The sequence below is a fragment of the Symsagittifera roscoffensis genome, unplaced genomic scaffold, assembly GCF_963678635.1.
Source record: "Symsagittifera roscoffensis unplaced genomic scaffold, txSymRosc1.1 SCAFFOLD_131, whole genome shotgun sequence".
Taxonomy (NCBI): domain Eukaryota; kingdom Metazoa; phylum Xenacoelomorpha; order Acoela; family Convolutidae; genus Symsagittifera; species Symsagittifera roscoffensis.
Window position 1 is genome coordinate 558 of NW_026970657.1, and position 15,115 is coordinate 15,672.

Below are 15,115 nucleotides of genomic sequence, written 5' to 3' on the forward strand. Positions count from 1 at the left end.
GAAGACCAGTGGAAAATGTTCATGGCAAAGTTTGATGATTTTTTGATGATTTTTATTGAAATCTGATTTTTTTCTGATTTTCATTCTTATTTAGTTTAATTGGAAAATTTTGTTTCATTATTTACTGCAGCTCCAAAATAACCTGATTTCGAATTTTTAATTTGCTCAACATATTTTTTTTGATTAATTTAGGGTTGTTTTAGCCATTGAAATTGTAGAAAAAAACTTCAAATTCATTGATACTGTAAAAGGTTACTTGAAAGGTTACGAGTTTACTTTAGACTAAGTCTTCTAAAAAAGCTTTAAAATAATTCATGCCAAAAATGATAAAATATGGTCACTCTACGGGGTTATCACTCTGTGTTTTTCAAAACAGCTGCCGTACTCCATCAAAAACTCACGCGCAAGCCATTGAATTAAATTGATAGAATTATCGGTTTTAAAAATAACCTTATCTGAGTTAGTCGTCTAAAAAATTTATAATTCCAGAACCCGTTCAAACCATAGAGGTTTACCTTAAATTGAAAAACTTTACACAAAACTAGATTTTAAAGTTTTTCTTGTAAATATTGAAAGCAATATCACGTACAAAGAGATAAATTTGCTTCACCAAAAATGTTTGTAAGAAGACTGAGTGGATCAGGGCAAAGTACTGAATTTTCCAACTGCCTTTTTAAGCCTATGAAGCAGTGTTTACCTAAAAAAACTGATGAAACTTTCAAAAAAAAAGAATTTTTTCTTTAATTTTGATATTTTTATCCCCCACGCGCCATTTAAAAAACAAATTAAGTGATAGATTTTGCAACTAGTAACGTAGCAATTTTGACAAATAGCCTGCTTCAGCCAATTTGGAACGATTAACAAAAATGATTAAATTGCCGCCCACGCGTTACTAACGCGAAGTATATCACGCGCTAATTGTCCCGAATTGGCCAAAATGGCGATCTTTAAACCTCATAACTTTACAAAAATTTATCGAATAATTTTTGTCAAAAATGGTTATTTAAAAAATAGAAATTTATCTGGAGAAAAAAAAATCACCAAGAGCACAAATATTCCGTCATTTTCTTCAAAAGTTGGAACGATGATCTTGCTTATTCTTCCAACGTTCGAAAGAAAATCGCTTATTTGGCCACTTTGGGATAAGTCGCGGGATATATTGCGTTTTTTATTACGCGTAAGCGGCGGAATATTGCGTTCCAAATTCAAATGAGGCAATTGATTTGGTCGTTTTGCTTGGATACAAGACGCTATTGTAAGGATTGTAAATTGACAAAAAATAAGGCTAATTTGGCTTTTGAAAACTGTTCCAAATTGATAACAAGACTGCTCGTTTATCAGGGCGAAGCAGTGAATGTTTCGACTACAATTTAAGGACAACTTAAAAGTTGTTTGGTTTCAAAAGTGACAAAAAACTGAAAAAAAATAAACACTTTTTAATTTTTGTTAACTTATCATCCACACGCTTATGCAAAATACAATTTTTACCACGTAATCAAAACAAACCACTAAAAATTAATGTCACGTGATCAAGCGCGCGGTCCCCTGAGCAAATAGTGTATAAGTAATAATCGTAAAAATTGTTTCCAAGTGAAGTCAATTGAGCCTGTATAGCTTTTTTGGCTTGTTTCTTTACCTGTGGAGCAGAAAATATTCACACTCGCGAAGCAATGTGTTATAGTGCGAACTTTTTTTTTCAACCTAAGTCGCAAATATTGTTGCGGCTTTTGTTGCAGCGACTAAGTCTCAATTATTGTTGCGACTTAAAGCAACAATATTTGCTGCGTCGAAATTGCTGCATCGACCTGGCAATAAGATATTTCGATATTTTGTTGCACCTTTGAAATTTAGTTGAATTTTTACAGCATCTTGGTAAATTGCGCTTTGACATTCGAGTAGTTGTAAATTTACACAGTTATTGTATTTTTAATTCATCAAGTGGACCGAAGAGAGCTATTTGTTTCAAACAACATAACAATAATAAAATTTCGGTGTAAGAAACTTTCTAACTCAATATATCTCGCAATTTTTTGAAATGCATTGTTTATACATAATGTGGTTTATCATTTGCGATTTTTTTTACATGCAAAATTGTATCTTTTATATTTGATGCTACTTCTGGTGCATCGAATTGCCAATTTATTAGCATATGTAGCTGCATTATTGGTGGCTAGTTTTGGGGGATTTTAAGCATCCATCGTGACTGAATGGTTAGTGCGTGAGACTCAGATTTGCTAAGTCGCAGATTTTAGCTAATTCGAGTTTTTGCTAAGCCTCGAGTTTTTGCAAATTCGAGGCTGATTTCTACTTATTTCTTATTTCACTTGATAGAGCTGCTTTTTGGTCGTGTTCTCGCCTGTGTTAGAAAAAAAGGGTGCTTATAGTATTTTCGGAGAGCTCAAAAAATAAAATTTGTCGACCTAAAAAAAAGGGTGAAAATTTTCGTTTTTTTTTTCAAGAAACCGCACCCCTTCCCCTCTAGAAAAATCTGCGCACACCACTGAGAAAGATTTCTAAGAGCAGTCTTGTAGCGATTTTTTAACATTTCCTTGGTCTAAAATTACCTTGCCATGTTGCAAAGATAGTATTTTAAAACCAGTAAAAGACACAAACGTAATTATTATACTCTTAATTAGGCTGCAAGGAGTTCAATGTTGAAGATGCGGAGAAAAATCCCTCATTCTGGCCAAAAAAATATGAAAAAAAAAAACGAATCAATCTGAAACACTTTCGAATTTTTGAACTAAAAAATTACATGGACTACATTTCATCAGGGACCTTGAAAAAAATTAACAAATGCGGTTTTATTTGTGTTAGGAAGGGCTATTTTTTTCTGTTTTTTGTTCAGAATTTTTTTTTGCTTGGATGAAATCTTAGAATACCATATTTTACCTTCTCTGAACATTTTTTCAAGACAGTTTCAAGAAAAACGAAATTTTTTGGCTCAATTCATGCCTCTCGAAAATTTTTCCATCTAATTGCGACAAACCACGCAATTTGAAAAGGATAGTGTGGATTGAAAAAGTTTGTCAGTTGAGTTATGAACTAGTGACTGTACTCATAGAGTAATTTCAGATAAGGTATGGTAGGTCTTATTTTCGGCAGATCCTATTTTCGGCTGGATAGATTCGCGCATCTTCGTAGTCTAATACCAATCTTAATCTTACTCTTATATCTCCTCGTCTCAATAGATCCAGAAGGAGAACAACTTTATTCTAAGTTTAATTCAAGCTGCTCTGGCGCTTAAACTACAAGTAGATTCAGCACTTACAAATAAGTGTAAATGTTAGTTATGGAATATGATTGGTTAGTTAAAAATATTTTATAAAATTAGAGAAATATATTTATAACCAATTACAAATTGTAGTTTAGAACTGGTTCCACAGCCAAAAGCTGATCTACTTGTGGTCCTTAAATGTCAATTGTTTTATTTTGTGAGAAGCTTCCCGCACCGAGCGCCCATGGATTCTAATTGATTATAATGGATTCCCGAGACAAAAACAATCGATTATAATCCATTACGGATGTAAAATTTAAACCACGAAAGTGATTATATAGCCATTATAATCGATTATTTCTGAACAAATATAATCCATTATAATCCATTATAATCGATTATAATCCGTTATTTTTGTCACTGAAATCGATTATTTTTGTCAAGATAATCCATTATAATCGATTATTTTGAAATGAAAATCCATAATAATCCATTATATTTGATTATAATCCATTTCATTTTTAGAACTAAATTCGATTATTGATGCAAAATTTTGCGAGAAGTTTGCAGAATTTATGCCCTGTTTTTTACTAAATGCCATGTCTCAACTTCGTCCCCTCGCCCCCTCAAGCTTTTTACCCCCTTCCCAACTAAAGGGGCAGGGTAAACTGGGAGGTATAAACTGGGGGGATGGGGAAGTAAACTGGGAGGGGGGGTTAAATAAATCTGGGGGGGGGGGGGGAGTAAATAAACCGAACGGAGTGGGGGTAAACAAACCGGGGGAGGGGGGTTAAACTGGTCATCCCCTCTTCCCCTCAAGCTTTCTTACCCAAACAACACCCCCCCCCCCCAGCTAAAGGGGCAGGGTAAACTGGAGGGGGGCTAAATGGTGGGAGGGGGTAAACTGGGGGGGGGGGGGGTAGTAAACTGGTGGGTGGTAGTATACTGGGTACTGGGGGCTTAACTGGCTGGGGGGGGGGGGGGGTAAAATGAGGTGTTAAACTGCGATGAATTAGAAAAAGTAGAGACAAAAAAAATATAAATTTTTTTCTTAAATGTAACATTTTATGAAACACGTAGCAACTACACTAAACAGGAAATGAGATAATTTTGAACAAAATTGTAAAATTACTGAATAACCCCTCGAAAAAATCCATTATAATCGATTATAGTCGATTATAATGGATTTTATTGGGATAATAAAAATTAGGATTATAATCCATTTTTAATGGGTTAGAATCGATTATTTTGTCATTTTATAGATGCTGACCATATTATGACAATATAATCGATTATGATCCATGGGCGCTCGGTGCGGGTTTCGCTGCTATTCTAAGACCGAAAAGCGCCTAACAATATCAATCGCCAAATAGATTGTTACAGCTCCTGAAAAGGGAGAGAAAGGAACTGTTTGGCGAGGGATATTTTTGAATGCATTTTTTGGTGCTTTTGTTGTTTTTTGGTTGGTTGCAAAATTTAAGGCTCTCTTTGCAATTAAATGGTCAAAGCTTCTGAGACGGTGAGCTCACATTACGAAGCTAAACTGTGCACTGGATAGAAGCACAATGTGTCTGTATGTTCCTGGATTCCAGAGACAAGTCTTTTAACTTGTTCCAAAATGTAAGTGGAACTGATTTACTTGCAAAATTTTTGTGGATTCTGCGTACAAATACATGTAACTTAAATTTAGGTGACAAAAACATTAACATTTGCCCGATACAAACCACCCCCTCTCCTCCCCCTCCACATAATTTTTTCTTACTGCTGTAGTTCTTTTCAGTCCCACTTCAGCCAAATGGAGTCACTCTCAGCACAGGATCCACAGCTGGAAAAGTCGATTATGCAATTGCAGACGCCAAAAAACCCAACCACATTTCCAAATACTACGCAGAACTTCAGCTGTGAGTTCAAAGTGACTGGCCAAAAAAATCAAAAGATAAGTCAGGATTGAACGTATAAGAGCTGAGTCTTGAATGTTCGGGCCGATCTTTAACGTACCTGCATCCAGTTTTTATCTTTTGTCATTATTATTGTCGAAAGTTCTCTAAACCTTTGTTTAAAACGATAGTGGTATGACATATTGGTAAGGCGTTTGATCTCCTCTGTCAAGAAATGCTAGTGTGTGGGGGTGAGCTCTCATCTGACCTCTAGCTCCAATTCTACAAAAGCCTGCGACCGATTAAGGCTGCAACAGTGGTACCTCGTGGAAGTTCTAGACGAAAAAAAATGTATCTTGATTCGAAGAAGAATATCTGGGCTTAGCTAACTAATTTGCATTGAGCAGACATTCTACCTCTTCTCATAACGGTCAACGAGCATCATAATTAGCATTCTCGAGTTTGATTGGTCAATTTTTTTTCAGGCCAGTATGAAAAATTAATTGTCTGTTTTTCAAGCATCCCTGACGTTATGTGAGCTCGCCAATTGGAGCTCGCCAGTTGGATTGTATATGAAATTATAAAAAGTTATCGCCGTAAAGCTGCGACGCGCTTAGTGCGCTTACAAGCGGCCTTGAACCGAGTGTCGGTGTAATTTTGTTTGACCAATTGAACAATTCCAATTCAGGAGTGGCTCTTTGACAATATGAGATTATAATTTTGGGCCCGTTATACTTATCCAGGCAATTGGTGCGTCAATTTTTCGCGGTAAAACATGTGGGTGTTGTTTAAAAACTTTTTATCAAGTATCCGCTAAAGGCCGGAATGAAAGAAGTGTTAGATTACGAGGCCAAACTGTGCATTCTGTGCATTGTAAGCGGAATCTGCAACAGGACAAAATCAGACTTGTCGCGGAATCCGCACATTGCTACTTTTCTTTGATCTTCTTTGCTGTTTTGGGTTCCACAAACAAATACCTAAATTGTCTTTGACTTTTTGGTATTTCAGAATCTTGCAGAAGTTTAATGTTTATCATGCAAAATGCTATGAGTGCTTTTTGCTGAGAAGTTTTGAAAATGTTTATTTTGGTTTTTCGGCTGTGAAAACCTTTGTTTGAGCCTTAATACCAGAAATACTGCCTCAAAAAAATGGTTAAAAAAGGTATATTACTACGTGTATTAAGACAAAACCCTGAATGTTCCGCTTGGCCTTTTGTGGTCGCAAACGATTTTTAGCTATTTTTTTGGAAATAATAGGACCATTAGCTTTCCTCAAGCTTTCTGGCCTCGTAATGAAAGCTTTTGAGTGCAGAAGAATTGGCCACGCTTCAATAAGTCGCGCTTTCATTTTCAACGCCATGGATAAAAACTATGCGCCTATAATATAGTCCACAATATGACCAAAAATGCACCTTTTAAGCCGTGCTGGTGTATTGAATATTGTTGATCGCAGTTGAAATACAATTTGGAGTCGGGGAAGTTGGTCGAACCGCGTTCACTTATAATATTTAAGGTACCAGTCCGACAGTACATTTCCAGCAACGAACGACGAGGTCATTGACCTGGTAGCCCCCGGATCGGACCCTGCAGGAACTCTGGCCACAATTGTGGAACCAGGGCAGTTTTTGCGTTTCCGGGTGTCTTCAGTGAACGAATGTGGTGACCGCTGGTCGGAAAAAATCGACACCTACTACCGAGCGCGTAAGTTTCAAGGCATCTTCAAGTTACGCGTGATCAGAAATCCAGTTGCACAAAATTGTTTGATGTATTTTTCAAGATATTTGATCTCCAAGTTTCACCAATTTTACAAATTTCAGCCGTTCAAAAAGGTCTCATTTTTTTGAGGAGTATTGTTTCGTGTTCCGGATCCTAAGGAGAGCCCGGGTTGACCAAAAATGCTAGTCATACAATTTTCATATACGGAAAAATGCGAATCATACACTTTTTATGCACTTCCATAAGTACAGAAAATTGCATGAAACGTCTATGATTAGTACTTTTTCATAAATGGAAATTGTATGACTATCATTTTTCCATAGACCGAAAATATTGATTTTTTACATTTTAACTCCCCAAAATTTATTTGGTTGTGTTCGTAACCGAACACAAAGGATATAAACCTTGGTTACTCAAACGTAATAAACAAAAGTTTGGCCGTCTTGCTTTAAAAATGCAATTGAAACATCCTGAAATGTTTTAATTCTGTCTCACACAAATAATATAACGAAAGTAACGAACTTTTAAATTTTGGCAGAAACTTTCAAAGATGATTAATTCTAAAAGTTTATTTTTTGAATTGCCAGACATTGATCAAGGCAAAGAAAAACATGTCATACAAAAAGTGGAGTTTTAAGTGTTTTTGAAAAAAGTTATGAAGAGAAAAGGAAAAAAATCCAATATTAGTATATCCAGGACTACGTTATGCAAACAAAAATTTAAATTTTGCATCCAAATTTTTTTTTCAAGAAATGTTTGTTTAAGCACGAAAATCAATTCGCGGTTGAAAAAAAAAACAAAAAAATTTTTGCGGGCAATTTCAAAGATACGTCGCAATCAAAAAAAGGCTAGACATAAATTTTCCGTATATGGAAAATGAATGGTTAGCATTTTTTGACAAAAAACGTTCTACGATACACCGAATTTTATGCCAAAACAAGATAAAAGTTTTTTGAAAATTCGACGACACCATTTTAGCAAAATGTTTGAAATTTGTATGATTAGTATTTTTTCATAGACTTAGTTTATGGAACTGTATGATTAGAACTTTTGGTCTATGGAGGTCAATCCGGGGGGGGGGGGGGTCCTCACGTAAAACAAAATCCTAGGAAAGAGTTCCTTTATTATTTGGAGGACCCTATCCTGGGATTTTGAAAATGAACGTAAGTTCCCGCCCTTAGAGTCAAAGGCACATTACTTAGGATCTTGTTAAGCTGAGCTTAAAAATCGGGACGCGATACCATAATTACTTCTAATTTTTTTGAAGGAGGTCCCTTTTCCCGCGATAATTAAATTTATTCATCCTTATTCTTGAACTTTTCTTTTTCGTCCTTGTTTCATGTGGGTATCAATTCCTGGCTTTCTTTCTTTTCGTGGAACTTTGTCATGCTTATAAAAAATTTTTATTAAAATTGAACAAAAGGATTTGTCATATTTGATTGAACTAACACTTGATTTTCGCCAACTAGTTTATTTGCCTGAAACTATTTATGTTGAAACAGTGGTTGAGCCCAAAAGGAACTTTTTATTACTGTAAAATTGGTAAAAACTATTTCGAGTTTTTTTCGGAGTATCAAAAGGACGAGCAGTAGAACTCATCTCAAAATATATGTTTCAAAATTTAAAGCTTATTGTTTTGGTTTTCTTTGCGTTGTTTTTTAGATGGTCTTTCTTCTGAAACTTCCGTTAAAATAAATGGGTTATTTATGGGACTTCGTTCAAGGACTTGGCTACTAGAAGCTTTTTCTTCTCGCAGCTTTGTTTCTGAGTAGGGTCGCTTTAAAAATCCCCAATCCGGAAATTGAAATTCGGGCGAACTGTTATCAGCTTCATTATATGGTGTCCGTGTAAATGACTTCTAGAAAAGCATATTCATTGTTGGCCTTATGGCAAAAAGAACTTTTGAATTGCTGTCGAAAAGGAGAAATCGTTTTGAATCGAATGGTTAGTTAAAAATATTTTATAAAATTAGAGAAATATATTTATAACCAATTACAAATTGTAGTTTAGAACTGGTTCCACAGCCAAAAGCTGATCTACTTGTGGTCCTTAAATGTCAATTGTTTTATTTTGTGAGAAGCTTCCCGCACCGAGCGCCCATGGATTCTAATTGATTATAATGGATTCCCGAGACAAAAACAATCGATTATAATCCATTACGGATGTAAAATTTAAACCACGAAATTGATTATATAGCCATTATAATCGATTATTTCTGAACAAATAAAATCCATTATAATCCATTATAATCGATTATAATCCGTTATTTTTGTCACTGAAATCGATTATTTTTGTCAAGATAATCCATTATAATCGATTATTTTGAAATGAAAATCCATAATAATCCATTATATTTGATTATAATCCATTTCATTTTTAGAACTAAATTCGATTATTGATGCAAAATTTTGCGAGAAGTTTGCAGAATTTATGCCCTGTTTTTTACTAAATGCCATGTCTCAACTTCGTCCCCTCGCCCCCTCAAGCTTTTTACCCCCTTCCCAACTAAAGGGGCAGGGTAAACTGGGAGGTATAAACTGGGGGGATGGGGAAGTAAACTGGGAGGGGGGGTTAAATAAATCTGGGGGGGGGGGGGGAGTAAATAAACCGAACGGAGTGGGGGTAAACAAACCGGGGGAGGGGGGTTAAACTGGTCATCCCCTCTTCCCCTCAAGCTTTCTTACCCAAACCCCCCCCCCCCCCCCCCCCCCCCAGCTAAAGGGGCAGGGTAAACTGGAGGGGGGGCTAAATGGTGGGAGGGGGTAAACTGGGGGGGGGGGGGATAGTAAACTGGTGGGTGGTAGTATACTGGGTACTGGGGGCTTAACTGGCTGGGGGGGGGGGGGGTAAAATGAGGTGTTAAACTGCGATGAATTAGAAAAAGTAGAGACAAAAAAAATATAAATTTTTTTCTTAAATGTAACATTTTATGAAACACGTAGCAACTACACTAAACAGGAAATGAGATAATTTTGAACAAAATTGTAAAATTACTGAATAACCCCTCGAAAAAATCCATTATAATCGATTATAGTCGATTATAATGGATTTTATTGGGATAATAAAAATTAGGATTATAATCCATTTTTAATGGGTTAGAATCGATTATTTTGTCATTTTATAGATGCTGACCATATTATGACAATATAATCGATTATGATCCATGGGCGCTCGGTGCGGGTTTCGCTGCTATTCTAAGACGGAAAAGCGCCTAACAATATCAATCGCCAAATAGATTGTTACAGCTCCTGAAAAGGGAGAGAAAGGAACTGTTTGGCGAGGGATATTTTTGAATGCATTTTTTGGTGCTTTTGTTGTTTTTTGGTTGGTTGCAAAATTTAAGGCTCTCTTTGCAATTAAATGGTCAAAGCTTCTGAGACGGTGAGCTCACATTACGAAGCTAAACTGTGCACTGGATAGGCGCACAATGTGTCTGTATGTTCCTGGATTCCAGAGACAAGTCTTTTAACTTGTTCCAAAATGTAAGTGGAACTGATTTACTTGCAAAATTTTTGTGGATTCTGCGTACAAATACATGTAACTTAAATTTAGGTGACAAAAACATTAACATTTGCCCGATACAAACCACCCCCTCTCCTCCCCCTCCACATAATTTTTTCTTACTGCTGTAGTTCTTTTCAGTCCCACTTCAGCCAAATGGAGTCACTCTCAGCACAGGATCCACAGCTGGAAAAGTCGATTATGCAATTGCAGACGCCAAAAAACCCAACCACATTTCCAAATACTACGCAGAACTTCAGCTGTGAGTTCAAAGTGACTGGCCAAAAAAATCAAAAGATAAGTCAGGATTGAACGTATAAGAGCTGAGTCTTGAATGTTCGGGCCGATCATTAACGTACCTGCATCCAGTTTTTATCTTTTGTCATTATTATTGTCGAAAGTTCTCTAAACCTTTGTTTAAAACGATAGTGGTAAGACATATTGGTAAGACGTTTGATATCCTGTCAAGAAATGATAGTGTGTGGGGGTGAGCTCTCACCTGATCTCTAACTCCAATTCTACAAAAGCCTGCGACAGATTAAGGCTGCAACAGTGGTACCTCGTGGAAGTTCTAGACGAATAAAAATGTATCTTGGTTCGAAGAAGAATATCTGGGCTCAGCTAACTAATTTGCATTGAGCAGACATTCTACCTCTTCTCATAACGGTCAACGAGCATCATAATTAGCATTCTCGAGTTTGATTGGTCAATTTTTTTTCAGGCCAGTATGAAAAATTAATTGTCTGTTTTTCAAGCATCCGTGACGTTATGTGAGCTCGCCAATTGGAGCTCGCCAGTTGGATTGTATATGAAATTATAAAAAGTTATCGCCGTAAAGCTGCGACGCGCTTAGTGCGCTTACAAGCGGCCTTGAACCGAGTGTCGGTGTAAATTTGTTTGACCAATTGAACAATTCAGATTCAGGAGTGGATCGTTGACAGTATGAGATTATAATTTTGGCCCCTTTATACTTATCCAGGCAATTGGTGCGTCAATTTTTCTCGGTAAAACATGTGGGTGGTGTTTAAAAACTTTTTATCAAGTATCCGCTAAAGGCCGGAATGAAAGAAGTGTTACATTACGAGGCCAAACTGTGCATTCTCTGCATTGTAAGCGGAATCCGCAACAGGACAAAATCAGATTTGTCGCGGAATCCGCAACATTGCTACATTTTTTTGATCTTCTTTGCTGTTTTGGATTTCACAAACAAATACCTAAATCATTGTACCGCTCAAAATCGCTCCAAAAATTGGCGAATTTGCGGAATAGTAAATGGTCTTTGACTTTTTGTTATTTCAGAATCTTGCAAAAGTTCATTGTTTGTCATGTAAAATGCTATGAGTGCTTTTTGCTGAGAAGTTTTGAAAATTACTATTTTGGTTTTTCGGCTATAAAAACCTTTGTTTGAGCATTAATACCAGAAATACTGCCTCAAAAAAATGGTTGAAAAAGGTATATTATTACGTGTATTAAGACAAAACCCTGAATGTTCCGCTTGGCCTTTAGTGGTCGCAAACGATTTTTAGCTATTTTTTGGAAATAATAAGACCATTAGCTTTCCTCAAGCTTTCTGGCCTCGTAATGAAAGCTTTTGAGTGCAGAAGAATTGGCCACGCTTCAATAAGTCGCGCTTTCATTTTCAACGTCAAGTATAAAATCTATGCGCCTATAATTTAGTCCACAATATGACCAAAAATGCACCTTTTAAGCCGTGATGGTGTATTGAATATTGTTGATCGCAGTTGAAATACAATCTGGAGTCGGGGAAGTTGGTCGAATCGCGTTCACTTATAATATTTAAGGTACCAGTCCGACAGTACATTTCCAGCAACGAACGACGAGGTCATTGACCTGGTAGCCCCCGGGTCGGACCCTGCAGGAACTCTGGCCACAATTGTGGAACCAGGGCAGTTTTTGCGTTTCCGGGTGTCTTCAGTGAACGAATGTGGTGACCGCTGGTCGGAAAAAATCGACACCTACTACCGAGCGCGTAAGTTTCAAGGCATCTTCAAGTTACGCGTGATCAGAAATCCAGTTGCACAAAATTGTTCGATGTTTTTTTCAAGATATTTGATCTCCAGGTTTCACCAATTTCACAAATTTCAGCCGTTCAAAAAGGTCTCATTTTTACGAGGAGTATTGTTTCGTGTTCCGGATCCTAAGGAGAGCCCGGGTTGACCAAAAATGCTAGTCATACAATTTTCATATACGGAAAAATGCGAATCATACACTTTTTATGCACTTCCATAAGTACAGAAAATTGCATGAAATGTCTATGATTAGTACTTTTTCATATATGGAAATTGTATGACTAGCATTTTTCCATAGACCAAAAATATTTATTTTTTACATTTTAACTCCTCAAAATTTTTTTGGTTGTGTTCGTAACCGAACACAAAGGATATAAACCTTGGTTACTCAAACGTAATAAACAAAAGTTTGGCCGTCTCGCTTTAAAAATGCAATTGAAACAGCCTGAAATGTTTTAATTCTGTCTCACACAAATAATATAACGAAAGTAACGAACTTTTAAATTTTGGCAGAAACTTTCAAAGATGATTAATTCTAAAAGTTGATTTTTTGAATTGCCAGACTTTGATCAAGGCAAAGAAAAACATGTCATACAAAAAGTGGAGTTTTAAGTGTTTTTGAAAAAAGTTATGAAGAGAAAAGGAAAAAAATCCAATATTAGTATATCCAGGACTACGTTATGCACACAAAAATTTAAATTTTGCATCCAAATTTTTTTCAAGAAATGTTTGTTTGAGCACGAAAATCAATTCGCGGTTGAAAAAAAAAACAAAAAAATTTTTGCGGGCAATTTCAAAGATACGTCGCCATCAAAAAAAGGCTAGACATAAATTTTCCGTATATGGAAAATGAATGGTTAGCATTTTTTTGACAAAAAACGTTCTACGATACACCGAATTTTATGCCAAAACAAGATAAAAGTTTTTTGAAAATTCGACGACACCATTTTAGCAAAATGTATGAAATTTGTATGATTAGTATTTTTTCATAGACTTAGTTTATGGAACTGTATGATTAGAATTTTTGGTCTATGGAGGTCAATCCGGGGGGGGGGGGGGGTCTTCACGTAAAACAAAATCCTAGGAAAGAGTTCCTTTATTATTTGGAGGACCCTATCCTGGGATTTTGAAAGTGAACGTAAGTTCCCGCCCTTAGAGTCAAAGGCACCCTACTTAGGATCTTGTTAAGCTGAGCTTAAAAATCGGGACGCGATACCATAATTACTTCTAATTTCCTTGAAGGAGGTCCCTTTTCCCGCGATAATTAAATTTATTCATCCTTATTCTTGAACTTTTCTTTTTCGTCCTTGTTTCATTTCTTGTCCTTGGGTATCAATTCCTGGCTTTCTTTCTTTTCGTGGAATTTTGTCATGCTTTTTATATTAAAATTGAACAAAAGGATTTGTCATATTTGATTGAACTAACACTTGATTTTCGCCAACTAGTTTATTTGCCTGAAACTATTTATGTTGAAACAGTGGTTGAGCCCAAAAGGAACTTTTTATTACTGTAAAATTGGTAAAAACTATTTCGAGTTTTTGTCGGAGTATCAAAAGGACGAGCAGTAGAACTTATCTCAAAATATATGTTTCAAAATTTAAAGCTTATTGTTTTGGTTTTCTTTGCGTTGTTTTTTAGATGGTCTTTCTTCTGAAACTTCCGTTAAAATAAATGGGTTATTTATAGGACCTCGTTCAAGGACTTGGCTACTAGAAGCTTTTTCTTCTCCCAGCTTTGTTTCTGAGTAGGGCCGCTTTAAAAATCCCCAATCCGGAAATTGAATATCGGGCGAACTGTTATCAGCTTCATTATATGGTGTCCGTGTAAATGACTTCTAGAAAAGCATATTCATCGTTGACCTTATGGCAAAAAGGAACTTTTGAATTGCTGTCGAAAAGGAGAAATCGTTTTTTATCGAATGGTGATAATGCAAGTTTGTTTTGTTTTACTGTCATATTCGCGAGACCTTTGGAAACTATATTATAGTTGTACACTCTCATTGCTTTTCCATTGAATAATGCGTCCCTGAAGTTTTGGTGGTCCAGTTCTCGCTGTGCAATCCGTTGTATGCGTTTGGCACTCAATTTTTGAGTGCCTTCTAAACACAAGCAAAATTTTTATTTTTTTCAAGGCAGGGGATAATTTCATTTCACTTCTGAAACTCAATTTATGCCGAACAAAATTTTTTTCAAATTACTACAGAGCAGGTGACTCTAAATTATAATTAAAAAAGAAAAAAAAGATTAAATATGTTTTCAGATAAATCAAAGCTTAGGCATTATTGAATAACGTTGCCTAAAGCAGCTGAATACCCATAGTTTATTGCCACAAGTTAAGGGGGGAGTGAGGGAGGTTGGTGGTGATGGTAACTTTTTCTGTAAAAAGGGAAGAATAAGGGTGGAAGGTAGGTTGGCTTAAGTTGGGATTTTGGACGACCGAATATAATTTCGGTTTTAGGGCGATGAAAGCTCTGATGGGCTTCCCACCAATCTCGTCTTTATTTTTTCGCACAACTTTTTTGTTTGTATCGTCGAAAAAAAATGACTCTAATCATAAGTTGAAAATAACTAAAATTGATACGAAAAATTGTAGTCAGTTTTTCTTTTCTGTAAATCTCGCTAAATGTCGTCAGTTTTTATGTTATAAATAAAACGATTCGTGTCGTAGTATAAGAGTTCCAAGTTCCGATTCGGTTTCAATTTTTGATAATGAAATGTAAACATGAAACGCTTGGCGAGGTCTGAGATTGTTGCAGCAACTATCATAGGTTTGTCC

At 36.1% G+C, this 15,115-nt stretch overlaps 1 protein-coding gene across 1 annotated transcript in view; it reads left to right on the forward strand.

Annotated features, from left to right (window-relative positions):
• Positions 1 to 9,899: 9,899 nt before the first annotated feature.
• The window catches only part of LOC134855896 (uncharacterized), a gene marked incomplete at its 3' end in the record, with an annotated part of 92,921 nt that continues 87,705 nt past the window's right edge, over positions 9,900 to 15,115 (forward strand). The window contains 3 exon segments of the mRNA XM_063872282.1: positions 9,900 to 9,903; positions 10,452 to 10,572; positions 12,113 to 12,300. Coding sequence (XP_063728352.1) covers positions 9,900 to 9,903; positions 10,452 to 10,572; positions 12,113 to 12,300 — 313 coding nt within the window.